This window comes from Branchiostoma belcheri, unplaced genomic scaffold (genome assembly GCF_001625305.1).
Source record: "Branchiostoma belcheri isolate BF01 breed outbred unplaced genomic scaffold, Haploidv18h27 scaffold57, whole genome shotgun sequence".
Classification (NCBI taxonomy): Eukaryota; Metazoa; Chordata; class Leptocardii; order Amphioxiformes; family Branchiostomatidae; genus Branchiostoma; species Branchiostoma belcheri.
Window position 1 is genome coordinate 850055 of NW_017804209.1, and position 13651 is coordinate 863705.

The 13651-nt window shown below is 40.5% G+C and overlaps 1 protein-coding gene and 1 long non-coding RNA gene across 3 annotated transcripts in view; both read left to right on the top strand.

The window, feature by feature from the left end:
* LOC109481638 (UHRF1-binding protein 1-like) overlaps window positions 1-10248 on the top strand; it is a 38907-nt gene extending 28659 nt beyond the window's left edge. Inside the window, exons 21-31 of the mRNA XM_019784217.1 lie at window positions 11-83; window positions 776-893; window positions 2023-2153; window positions 2597-2608; window positions 3007-3018; window positions 3144-3294; window positions 5342-5598; window positions 7305-7413; window positions 8019-8140; window positions 8776-8928; window positions 9449-10248. Of these exons, the coding sequence (XP_019639776.1) occupies window positions 11-83; window positions 776-893; window positions 2023-2153; window positions 2597-2608; window positions 3007-3018; window positions 3144-3294; window positions 5342-5598; window positions 7305-7413; window positions 8019-8140; window positions 8776-8928; window positions 9449-9574 (1264 nt within the window). The 3' untranslated portion in view covers window positions 9575-10248. The remainder of the gene's footprint in view (window positions 1-10; window positions 84-775; window positions 894-2022; window positions 2154-2596; window positions 2609-3006; window positions 3019-3143; window positions 3295-5341; window positions 5599-7304; window positions 7414-8018; window positions 8141-8775; window positions 8929-9448) is intronic.
* LOC109481727 lies at window positions 781-2940 on the top strand. Of its 2 annotated transcripts, none has more exons than XR_002140922.1 (3): window positions 781-893; window positions 2023-2153; window positions 2870-2940. It is a non-coding gene; the product is annotated as an uncharacterized LOC109481727 (long non-coding RNA). The 2 variants fall into 2 exon arrangements; XR_002140923.1 differs by lacking the exon at window positions 2870-2940 and adding an exon at window positions 2597-2679.
* Window positions 10249-13651: the final 3403 nt, after the last annotated feature.

Below are 13651 nucleotides of genomic sequence, written 5' to 3' on the forward strand. Positions count from 1 at the left end.
GCACGGATAGCGGGGACCCTTACCTCATGGCAGGGACGGAGATGTCCACACTTTCAGTCGACACCCTCTCCATCTCATCACAGGTTAGTTAGTTAGTTAGTTAGCACGGATAGCGGGGACCCTTACCTCATGGCTGGGACGGAGATGTCCACGCTATCGGTCGACACCCTTTCTATTTCTTCACAGGTCAGTGGTTAGCCTGGCAGCCAGAATATTTTGACCAAAAAGAAATCAATTTTTTTTAATTCAAAGGCACAATATTTGTGCCATTTGCTGCCAAAATAACATTCAAAAGGATTATTTCATAAAAAAATATTTCCATAGGGCTATCCGACCTGTGGGTGGGCCAAGATAATTTAGAAAGGCAGATGGAAATTCTGACAAATGACAAAGAGAAGTTTATTGCAAATTCATGCCCGGGGGCTAATTGCAAATTACAAATTTGTCTAAAGCTATAGCTATGTCTAAAACTATGTCTAAGGGGTTTAACTTCTCTTTTTTAGACCATGGAAGACGTAATGTCCCTGGCCACCTTTTCCAAAATTAGTGGGTTTTGGGAAGTTAAAAGAAGAATAGTTTTTTTCAGTAAATGACAAATTAATATACTTTTTCTAAAAGTGCAAATTGGTTGTAGTAACGTTATTTGTTATGTCCACCCAGGGTAGTAGGAGCGCCCCTGTGAGCCACCAGTCGTCAGAGGGATGACTACGTGTGCGAGATGTCGTGTACTTTATACACACATCAGTAGTAATGTTATATGCTGTATCCCCCCCAGGGTAGTAGGAGCGCCCCTGTGAGCCACCAGTCGTCGTTTGAGCGTGGCGGTGACGGTGAGCCGACCAGACAGGCGTCGCTGGAGGACGGCAGGGACAGAAGGCCTACTGTCCTGGCAGGTGAAGCAACGGAACTGTGCTTTTTTTTTTATAAATGAACAGTTACTGAGTGTATATTCCCTAATTCATACACTTAAGGCCACACCAATTAAATTTCTTGGTTAACGGATTTTTCTAGAAAAATAATGGAGCGGGCGGCCGAAAAAAAAATAAAAATAAAAACAGGCCTAGGCATCCTATTATGGCCCAAAATGGTACGATAGGAGCCATGAAGTCAACACACCAGGCTGGTTCAAAATTTAAACAATGAATTTTGAACTTTTAATGATACCACTGCATTGAAAGATGGAATAACTGTAACTACTAGGATGAAAAAGACTGTTTTCAACTGTTCAGGGCAAAATATGAGCATTTTGCAGTTGATTCTGGATTTTTATTTTTATTTGCAAATCAGAAAAAAATGAAGCGGTGAATCCGTTAACCAAGAAATTAAATTGGGGTGGCCTAAGCACTGTAGAAAAGTTCATATTCCTAATGCAACTAGACAAACCTTTCATTGAAAAAAGTATCAGATTCTGTTCAGATTCTGTTCCTGATCTCTACTATAACTGAAAAGGGAGGAGAAGTTGAATTTATCTAAATGATCGTTTTACTGTATCCGGTCAACACATTTTGTTGTGACCTGTACTTAGCCCAGTGTGGCATAAAATGTGCTATAAATGTCGTCATTAATATGATCTTTAACCAGTCTGAGTTCAAAGAAATCAAATCAACAATTTTTACAACATCCGTGAAAGATTTAAGATGCAAGTTTCGGAAGCTTGAATGATCATAACTCCATAGCATATCTGATTCTGCGTCAGCTGAAAAGATCTCTCCAATGAGACCAGGGTAGGAAATTTTTGAAATTTTTATGCACCATATCTATTTAATGTAACATTTTAACAGTTAACATCCATGTCCATAATATTGCCACCTTGAGAAACAGTGTGCTTAAAGATATTTTTACTGCAACATACTTTTGGTATGCACTCCTTCACACCTCAAATGTACATACCTAGGGTATGTTGCAGTAAAAATATTTCTCAAGGTGGCGATATTATGGACCCTGGTGATATTATGGACACGGATGTTAAACATACCAAGAGTTACATTTCTTGTATATTTTTTCCAAATCTGTGTCCTGTAGGAGACGGAGAGGGTTCGACCAGACCTAAGAAGGTGACTCTGGAGTACTGCGACAGCGAGAGTTCTACAGAGGAGGTTTCACAGAGCGCCGGCAGTGCAACAACCATAGAGGAAACCAAGAAGAGAAAAACTGTAAGCTACACTACATGTGTAATAGTCCACTGATTGAGCTATGCTTATAACATAGCCACAATAATCATGAACTGTATTTAGTCTAGCAAAAATTCAACTTCGAACTGGCTGAAGGAAATAATTCGCCTTATCTCTCCTTAGCTCTTTGGTTAAATAACAATCTTTAAGGATTTCATAAGGTTTTATACGGTACACGAAGCCAAGCCAAGAGAGAGATATACACAAAGTAAAGCACTTACCAACAAGCTTTCCTCTGACCCTTCTCAATGTGTACAGAATTAGCATGTAAAATAATTTAATGTTGATTACTGTCACTCACAGTAGTTTTTATTTGATCCCCTAGGACAGTGCTATTCTATGTTTCACAGCTTACTTGTGATGGACCTACAAAATGTACATGTACATGAACATGTGGTGTCTTATTTTGCTGTTGCTCCCCCTAGGCCACAGTGCTGGTACTGCACCTGTCAGATGTTGGGTTGGAATTGTCGAATCACCAGCGGGACAACTTCACCAAACTATAGGGCCAAGAGATCGAACTAGCAACTAACTAACTTACTGTGCATCTGCACCCTCTAGGCCACAGTGCTGGTACTGCACTTGTCGGATGTTGGGTTGGAATTGTCGAATCACCAGCGGGACAACTTCACCAAACTTCAGGGACAGGAGATCTGACTAACTAACTAACTAACTTACTGTGCATTTGTGCCCCCTAGGCCACAGTGTTGGTACTGCACTTGTCTGATGTTGGGTTGGAATTGTCGAATCACCAGCGGGACAACTTTACAAAACTTCAGGGACAGGAGATCTGACTAACTAACTAACTAACTTACTGTGTGTTTGTGCCCCCTAGGCCACAGTGTTGGTACTGCACTTGTCTGATGTTGGGTTGGAATTGTCGAATCACCAGCGGGACAACTTTACAAAACTTCAGGGACAGGAGATCTGACTAACTAACTATCTAACTTACTGTGTGTTTGTGCCCCCTAGGCCACAGTGTTGGTACTGCACTTGTCTGATGTTGGGTTGGAATTGTCGAATCACGAGAGAGACAACTTCACCAAACTTCAGGGACAGGAGATCTCATTCGAGGAGAGGAGAGAGGTCGATGTGCAGGACTTTCTCGCTAAAATCAGCCAGAGTAAGAACTGTTCTCCCTTACTCACGCTTTCTTTAGCTTTGCAAATGCGAATGTTATGATTGCTACTTAAAAAAGAAAAGTTACAAGTACTGAGTAGAAAAAGAGTAGAACATGTAACTGTAGCATGGTACATACCGGGGGTATATGTTTTACTTCGGATCCTTTTGCACCAAATGTTGTCAGTCAAAAATGAAATATATTGTGTAAAGTTTTAGTCAGAGATAACATCTGCTTTGAAATTCATAATAATTTTCATACATACTTCTATGGCAATCTCTCAAGTGCTACCAACTTAGCAAAGGCGCGACCTAGCCTGCTTCAACTGAGGTCTACCAGAAAATACTTTTCATATTCTGAGTGTATTGATTTTCCAGATTCAAAATGATAACCGATGTTGCTTTGCAGGAAAGAGGCATCGGCGTCACTTCAAATTCAGGACGATGTTCCCGACAGAAGACAGCCCGTCCCGCAGGAGAAGGGGTGAAGATCAACGTTGTGGTTAAACTTGTCCTGTGGTCGTTTGATAACCATGCCCATAGCCAGGGGGGTTTGGGGGATTCGGACGAAGGCCAAAGGCCCCCCCTCCCCAAGGCCCAAAGGTCCACTTTTTGGGCTACGGGCTCCTGGCTACGGGCATGATAGCTGTATAGTTAGAACCACATCAGTCTCTAAATAAAACAAAAATTGGAAACTGTGTGGCCTGTGGTATTGTATCCAGAACAAGTTAACTGTGCCTATCTAGTTCTATGCCAGAATGGGTTAGGGCTAGGATCAGGCACGGTTCTGGATAGTTTCTGTCATATCCAGAACAATGTCAATCCAGTTCTATGCCTGAAAGGGTTAGGGTTAGGATCAGGCGCGGTTCTGGATAGTCTCTGTGTATCCAAGAACGTAGATTTGCCCCAGGCACGGTTCTGGATACTTTTAGACTATCCAGACAGATGGAAGTTCTGGATACAATATGTGGCCTCTTGTACAATTGTGACAAAGACTAGCTCATACATTTTTAGGAACTTGTCGGAAATTTCCAAAATCAATCAAAACAAGGATCTTTTCCCAGAAAATATTTGATAGACCAGTGATTGACCTTTTCTCACCTTTCAGACCTATGCTACTGTAGCCCTGCATGCTGCCTGTGTGTTAATGTTTATTCTGTTCTCCAGTAGAGTTAGAATTAGGCTGTGTTATCATCACTTTGTTTTGATGCCTCGTTTCTTTTCCCCTTTTCTCAGATCCATCCCATCATTCCCTGTCAGGGGCTCCTTGGTTCCGGCTACCCATAATCCTTTGTTCCCCGCAGTTGTTTACTTTTTCGATTCCTTTTATTTCTATTGATACTAATTTGATTTGTTTGTTTTCAGGTATTCGCTTTCAAATTGTTTTAAAGTTTTTCATATCATATTGTCATACAGATAAATTGAACCAGATTATTTTTTATTTGAGATATCATATATTTTTTGTTGTTGTTTAGTTTGTAAAGTGTGACACTAAAAGTTAAGAACTTAATATTTGCATGGAGTGTTTATTAAGTATAGTATCTCCATAATCTTTGATGGACAAAAATCGCGGTGTAAATATAGGAAAAGAGATGTGAGAGTCATGGAATTAAGATTAATTTACTACCAACAAAATTTGCCCATCAAAATGCAAGAAATAGCACTAGTGTTTCAGAAGGTCAAGATTTCAAAATTCGCTTGACATGATGCGAACAAAATTAAGATGACAGAACAAAATTTCAAAGTGGCTTGAGGCTTTTCTTACAAGTTCGTGCTTATGTTGTACTCAGTTGTTTTTATCAGATAACCTTTATCGTACATTCATGTCCTATTGGGCCAAGTACAGGTAAACAGATGGCAAAATATTTAAGGTATATACATGTTTTTAGTACAAGAAGGACTACTGATACAAACATAAGCTCTAAAAGTTTAAACTACTCTAATACAGAATTGTTACAACATTAAGCTCCAAAAGTACTCTAAAGTAAAGGTTCGGCTTCTTCTCGTTTCTTTGTGATGTTGAAAATATTATTTATAACGTCCTTTTCCAGTTAAGAAGGACGTCCCGCTGCCCACAGCGACTGACGTTCCCCCCCACGTGTCGGCCCGACTGGAGAGCGGCCCCCACGCCGCGCGGTACTCTCCCAACGCCCCCAAGCTGGGCCACCTGGAACTGCAGCTGCAGGGCGCGGCCGGGGTCGTCACCATGTCAACGCTCACGGGGGTCGCCAGCCTGATCGAGGACGAGATTCTCACCACCCCCATGCCCATGAGAGTGGACTTCGTCGACTCACAGTTAAGCCTTGTGGTGAGTTTTTGTTTAAGTTACTGTTACAGTAGAATTACATTCAATATGTACAACTTGTGGGTTCAGGGGTGCCAACGAATCCATACAAATTTTATGGAATCCATCAATTTTACAAAATACATTATGATTTATTACAAGTAAACATATGTATAGATACAAATTTTACGGAATACTAGTACATACTATCTATTACCAGAAACATACAAATTTTACAGAGTACAAAAGATCCATTACTCTAAAAATATGATTCTTACTGATTTGATGATCCAGGCACAGGTCACCAAATTAGTAAGGATCGTATGTTTCTGAGTAATGCATCGTATGATGTGTATTTCGTAAAATTTGTACGTATTCTGCAAAATTTGAAATGTATGAATTCTTTGGCACCTCTGGGGTTCTAGATCATGGTACATTCATCTGTTGAATTTTGCTTTTGCCATTTCATCCAATTTTGACTGGTTTCTGAACACTTTCTACATCGTCACGTGTGAACAACTACTTTTTGCGGTCTGTTTGACACACATTTTTCCTACTTGTTTGTCACAAATGTTTTTTATTTGTTCCCATGTTTTCTGACAATGTTGTTGCACTTTCTCGTCTGTATCTCTTGTTCTGTTGTCTCAGATCAAGCTTTTTCTACCTTTGGTAAGTTCCAAACAGCACATTATTCTTGAACAGTCAAATTGTCACCACTAATATTCTGCTTCTTGTTCTACATGGAAAAGCAAGCTGTCTAGTACATGTATTTATCACCCATCTTTCTACATTTTCCCGCTCTTCTTTCTTCATGAAACCCGGTTTAGCATGTCACTGATGATTTAATACCCTCAAAGTTAGTCATCGCCCTTGTTAGGACATTTGGATGTTCCTGCCAGATTTAAACTTTATGCTGCACTCAGTTTTCCAGACATTTTTTTTTTTTTGAGACTGAATTGTGTTGATTTTACACAGTAAATTTTTAACTGTTGTAATCCGAAATATCATTAGCATTACAACCACAATCATAATTATTAAAATTGAGATAGTACTATACAAGATGATTCAAATATGACAAAAGCACAATAACAGTCATTAGCCAATAATGGTAAATACCTTGACCCCCCCTCCCCCCCACCTTGTGAGCAAAGCTGCTGTATGTATTGATAACTGATGAATAACTGTGGTTTGGGTTTCCCTGCTGGCTCTGTTTAGGACTACTGGGTAAGACTTCAGAAACTTCTGCCCCCCCCCCTTCATATCTATACTCGAGGACATGTACATGTATCTGATTGTACTAATTGACTAATCTGATTGACTGGCTCAACCTTAAGCTACATGTACTTGTTGACAAAAAATATTAACTTAAAATATTTAAGAACAAATGCCAGAAAATAATTATAACAGCTATGATTTCCCCAAGTATTGGTTCAAGTATATTAACATATATTAAGTTACAATTATAGAATCCATAAATATTACAACCTTCAAGCCAACTTCACTTTTCTTGGACTAACTTAGATCACAAACTTCAAGAAAAAACTAAACTATCCTTATTGTCCAATTGTTAACTTTGAAACTTATATAGGCATATTAACAACACACACCTTAAAATTATATTTTATGATTAACAACACACCCACTTAATAAGAAAAAGAGAGAAAATTTCAAAATTATTATTGTGTTCTCTGTCTTAGTGGTAAGTAAACTCTGTTCTCTCGTACTTTTAGGACGATGGCCCTCCCCTTAACCCTGGTTCTCCCGGGAGCATCCCGCTCGACATCCATGTGGACCGCGCCACTGTGGTCAGGATGGAGGACGGGATATTCCATCTCACTTGTAAGTATCCCTTTGGTGTAATTATTGTAAATAGCCATAACTGAGTAGCCTGGGTTCCATCCTGGTTAGTTTACGTCCGCTCCTACAATGGTTGGTGGTAGCGACTGTAGGAGCGGACGTAAACTAACCAGGATGGAACCCAGGCTAATAACTGAGCACCCCCGAGGCTGAATGGGATAGTCCAGTCTTGGGGGTCTGTAAGTTAGAACTTATATTATGTTAACCTTTGCAGAAGGCAAACATATTGTTTTTGCTCCATTTTCTTCTTCTTGCCTTTCTGCTTCTTGCCTTCCTAACAAATAAGGTCAATGACCTGGACCAGACGGCTGTCACCATGGTAACTGGTGCTGAAGCCAGTGGTGTTGGGTTACATTATTAATTTATGTAGCAAGTTGCAGGACAGAGTTGGAGGGGGCTAGTTACCATACATATGATCATTGTGTTTGGGTAAGAATAAACAAAGAACTGTAGTCTGTTAGGCTAAATGATGTGAGGTAAACATTATGCATTTTCTTGGCAAAATATTATCTTTCTACTACATGTAGTTTGGATCAAGTTTTTATAAAAAAAAATTTACATGATTTATTGAATTCTGACTGTTGCAGGTGTGTCGCCCTCCCCACATCTGGGTGTGGCTGTACCAGGGAGAACGGCAAACCACACGTCACCAGGGTTACAGGCAGGAGGACACAGTAGTGCTGCTGCTGCACAGGTCACAGCTCTGAAGGTGGGACAGGGCTAGGGTTAGGGTTAGGGTTAGAGTTAGGGCTGGGGTTGGGGCTAGGGTTAGGAGTAGTGTTAGGGTTAGGGTTAGGGTGGGGGTTGGGGTTAGGGTTAGGGTTACAGGCAGGAGGACACAGTAGTGCTGCTGCTGCACAGGTCACAGCCCTGAAGGTGGGACAGGGTTAGGGTTAGGGTTAGGGTTAGGGTTAGGGTTAGAGTTAGGGCTGGGGTTGGGGCTAGGGTTAGGGGTAGGGTTAGGGTTAGGGTGGGGGTTGGGGTTAGGGTTAGAGTTACAGGCAGGAGGACACAGTAGTGCTGCTGCCGCACAGGTCACTGCTCTGAAGGTGGGACAGGGGTAGGGGTGGGGGTAGGGTCAAGGTTAGGGTTAGGGCTAGGGTTAGAGTTAGGTTCAGGGTTGGGCTTTGGGTTAGGGCTAGGGTAAGGTTTAGGGTCAGGGTTGGGGTCAGGGTGAGGTTTAGGGCTAGGGTTTAGGGGTAGAGTTATGGTTAGAGTTAGGGTTAGCACTGCCACGATATGCCACAAAAACAAATGCTGCAAAAATGCATGTTCCAAAAATGAATGCTGCAAAAATCCAGGAACCAAGAGTTCAAATTGGCTTCTTCTCGTTCTACTCCACAGGAGGAGAACGATCGCCTGCAGAGGGAGGTTGCGCGGCTGAGGGAACAGCAGAAGAGCAGTATGACATCACAGCTTCTGTCGGAGAACCTCTGCCTCCAGGGGGAGAAGCAGCAGCTGAAGGAAGAGCTGCTGGATACCCAACATGCACTGCAGGTATAGGAACTACCTTTGAGTTATTTCCTTTACATATCAACAAGGAGGTTCAAATCAATGACTATATGTCATTGAGTCTTTTTCATGTTCAACCACTTTTGGAGTGGTGGATGTTACTTGAAACTTCTGGAAATTATCTCCATAATTTATCCAGTAGTAGAGTTTGAATTTCTTGTGAGTATTCGTGCCCGTAGCCAAGGTGGGTTTCCAAACCCCTCACAAGGATCAAAGGTCCACTTTTTATCTAAAGGTCCAAGATTTTTCTTTAAAAAGTGGACATGCACCCAGACGTTGTGTCGTTTTGAAAGGCACTTGACATGTATTTCCCCCTTCAGTTAGAGGGATACTGTGCCCTACCAGGGTTTGGCTTGACGTTAGGAAGGGCATCCAGTCGTAAAAATCTTGCTTCAAAAAAAAAGATTTGCATTTGATGCAAGCACGTCTAACCCAAAGTTAGGGTTAAGAAGAGTGTTGTTTCCCCCGTATGTCTAACCCTCACCACTAACCCATAACCCTGCAGGAGGCTGAACAGGAGCGTACGACGCTGCTGAGGACTCTGGAGCACGTTCAGGAGGAGATGCTGCAGGCAGACCGCGAGAAGAACTTCCTCCGAGACCAGCTGGACAGGAGAAGCCCAAGGAAATGATGTGTAAAAACACCCCCCTTCTAATTCCTCCTATGCCAGGGTCTGTACATGTAGTTCTACTACCTGAAGCAGAGTTGCGAAAGTTGAGCTGCGAGAAGAACTTCCTCAGAGACCAGCTTGAGTGGAGGAGCTCAAATGGAAATGATGTACAAAAACACCCCCTCTTCTACTTCCTGCTATGCCATGCTATGGTTCTGTAGTAGTACTACTACTTAAAGCAAAGCTGAACCATAATTTGCAACACAAGAATTGGATTTGCGCAAATTTTTATTTTCCTCCAAGATCAGCACATTAGGAGAAGCCCCAGAAAATGATGTGTAAAAATATCCTTCAATTCCCCTCAACCTTCTCCTATGCCAGGGTCTGTATACTACTTCAGTCTAAAGTTGAGCTGTCATAACTATGGTTACACTGTCGAAGTAGGACATTTTTCTCAATTTGGCTTATCGCGAGAACTTCTTCAGAGAACAGCTTGAGTGGAGAAGCCCCAGAAAATGATGTATAAAAACACCCCCCTTTAGTAGTACTACTACTGAAGCAAAGTTGGATTGTGGGGTGGGTGTTTTGGTGCAAAATTTGAGCTGTCAAAACTATGATAACACAGTCAAAGAAGTAGAACATTTTTCTCAATTGGGTAAAGGATGGACAGAAGAACTCTCTCTCACTGGTCTGGACAGTAAGGGTGGACAAAACATGTTTGTACAGAACAACATGTATAAATATGCAGCTTCAGACCCCCCTGCTCTTTCTAACATTCAAGCACAGTCAAGATTTCAGCAATTGCTGCAGAATGCCTGTAGGTCACAACTCTTTCCCGTAGCATGCAAGTCCCAAACCAGGGTCATTAAAGGCATCCAGTGCAGTTTTTAGGGCTTGGAAATCCGATTTTTCAAAGCCAATATTCTAGTCATTTATCGACATACTGAGTTGAAACCGCCACAAAAATTACCAAAATTCTGACGAAAAATGGTTACTGATTTTTAGGGTACCACCCAGAAAATGAAGGACTCATCTTGAGGCTTGTTACTGCAGTTTTAAAAGCCCAAAGTATAAAATACTGACAGAAATGTGCTAATGTGAAGCAGTACATGTATGTGTCAATATCAAAAAGATTGCCTTATTCAGAATATTTCTAGTCTTCCTGCCCTGAAATCGCACTGGATGCCTTTTAACACTGCACCACACACCCTACACACTAGTACACAGACTTACTGCATCACTCAATCAACTCAGGCTTCTCAAACCTCTGATAGAAAAAAAGTACAAAGAGGTGAAGAAACAACTAGAGTTTTTAGCACAGGACATTCAAGGTTTGATAGAAAAGTAACAGAAAGTTGCCGGAAGAAAATTCTCCCTGTAAAGACGAATTTGTAACCCCTATAATATACTAGTAATCTCTTTGCAACACTAGTAGTATGATAAAGTAATAAATAATAATTAAATGCTGTAAAAAAATCTAGACCGCGTAAGGCTACTGAACCATTTGACGTGAGAGTGAAAAAAAGCACTATATTATTGCCTGTTCCATATACGCCTAACTCATGAACTGAGACAAAGAGATGCCTTGTGGACTATACCACTATGTACCTTCCAACGGGGAGGTATAACTGGTGATGGTGGTCCTTTGGATGAGACAACAGGAAAACTCAAAAAAAGTTATGAACGGTTTTTCATGATTTTTTTGTTTGATTTGTAGACTGCGTATGACAGATCACAACATGACAACACAATGCAAAATCCCCTTAGATAGTTTTGATGTTTCCAATTTAAAGCAATTGGCACAGTTTGAAGACATTTGGCATAAGTACTTAAGGTTTCCATTGTTTGTACTTTATGGCTAGACTGACTTAATTAAAATCTGGATTTTTTTAGAGAAAGCTTAGAAAAACTCAAATAGGGAGGAAATGGAAAATCATGGAGTTTGCTGCAAGCTGCACATGTAATAAGCTATTTCCCAAGTTTAAACTGCACATGCACAGTATATTATATTATATCAAAATTGAAGGGCCCTGAGACATAAGCAAAACAAGTCTGGACAAGAAATGCAAAATGAAATGACTACTTTTGGGTGAAGTTGTTTTAGCTTGGGTTTTGCTGCTGTGTACTTAAATGTAGTTCATCAATGATAATATTGATATTAGGCTAATTTCTGTTTTCTTTTGAACAGTTTCTTAAAATTTGTTTTGTTTCTTTTGAAAAGTTTCTGCATTTCATATACTTAAAGAGCTGAGTAGCATTTTGTGATATGTTTTTCATTGATAATGTCTGAATACTGATGTTACAGCCATGACAATAATGTGTAGTGGTGTGGAACATAACTCTGCTGCTATATCCGTTTGTTGTTGTTTGCATGTGAAGAATGTTTACTTGTTTGTTTATGACCCTTATGGTGTATCCATGACAACTGATGTTGCTATGGTAACCATAGTTCTGTATCCATGATGCTACCAGTGATATTACCAAGGTGACAGGTATATATTGTGGACAATTTGATCTTTCAGTACAGAACTGTGTTATCAACTCCATTATAATAAGTTGTTCGTAAGAGAACTCCCAGGCCTCTCAATAATATTGTTACCTGATGAAATAAGCATCATTACGAAATGCCATCAGTGCAATACAGTGTACATTGGTTGTGTTTAATTAATGTTAATTATTTCTGCTAAGCAGAAAAGCAATCAACTAAGAGACATAATGATAATTGTAATTATCATTATTTAATTACTCAATCTGACGGCAAAAACTTAGCATTATGAGCCACGACAATCTCACGTTTTTAGATGGGAAGGTCAAAGGTCAGGTCAGACATGCTAACTTTTGACCATTGACCTCTGACCCACCATGCCATGTTAGTGTGCTCAAATACAATCCATCCGTTGCAATCGGTGCATTGACATTTGAATGATGTTAGAATTTTTTATTAATATTGAAATTCTACATGTATGTACAAATTGTTATCATTAATATGTCTTGTTATCATTAATTGTCTAATTACTAATAGGTAAAAATCTGTTTCTGTTGGAGTCACTTGGAGAGTTTACGGGGTTGTCTTTCATGGCTTGTAGATAATATGCAAATTACTTGAATGTATTACATTATGTAAATATTGTTCAGGTGGAGAGCTAACCAAGTCTTGTAAGGTTTCCTTAGCACCCTCACCTCTACAGGCTGTGACCACTGGCTGACCAAAGACTTGGCGGATCCCTCAACAAATTTCGTTTTTGTGTTTCTTTCATCCTATTCCAATTACAAAACTAGAAAATTAACATTTCCAAAGCAAGTGCATAATGTTTACCTTCGCATATGGTCTGCTCTGTTAATTCTTACTCAAACACATTCATATAATTATATGGTGACAGATGTCTAAATTCCTCCTGCTTTAAAATTGCGACATTACTAGTATGTAACCCAACACTAGTTACCATGGTGACAGACATCAGGTTCAGGTCATTGACCTTATTTGTTTGGAGAAGAAGAGGAAGAAGAAACACAGCAAAAACAATATGCTTTCTTTCTGCAAAGGTAAACATAATCAAGGGTCACACGAATCCAGTTTTGGTGGATCAGCGATCGCTGTCGAGTGGAAAGCGTGAGAACACAGTATGACCTTCAATCTCCAAGCAGATCCAAGCTTTCGGTGGCCACAAAAGACAGTATTGAATTGGCCAGGCAGTATCCAATAGTCAGATAGTATCCATTGGCTAAATGCACACTCCTCTGGCCAATGGATACTGCCTTGCCACCGTATGATCTGCTTGGAGATTAGGGCCTGTCCTGTAGTAGAACACAGTACCGTAGTACAGTACTAGACAGTTTCTCTACACCTTAACCCTCTCCCTGCTGCCCAACCCTGTAACCAACACAAATTGTGGTACCAAAAGGCCACTTCAGCAGGGTAGGGTTAAGGCACCTACATGTAGAATTATAGCAAATATTCCCCAGTCGCTTCTCTACATTGACTCCATGCACATGTGTATAGTCATGGAACAGAAAACTGGATGAGTTGAACTGTACACGAATGTTAGACTTAAACTTTGTTGATGATTCATAGAAGCACAGACCCAAACACCTCATGTT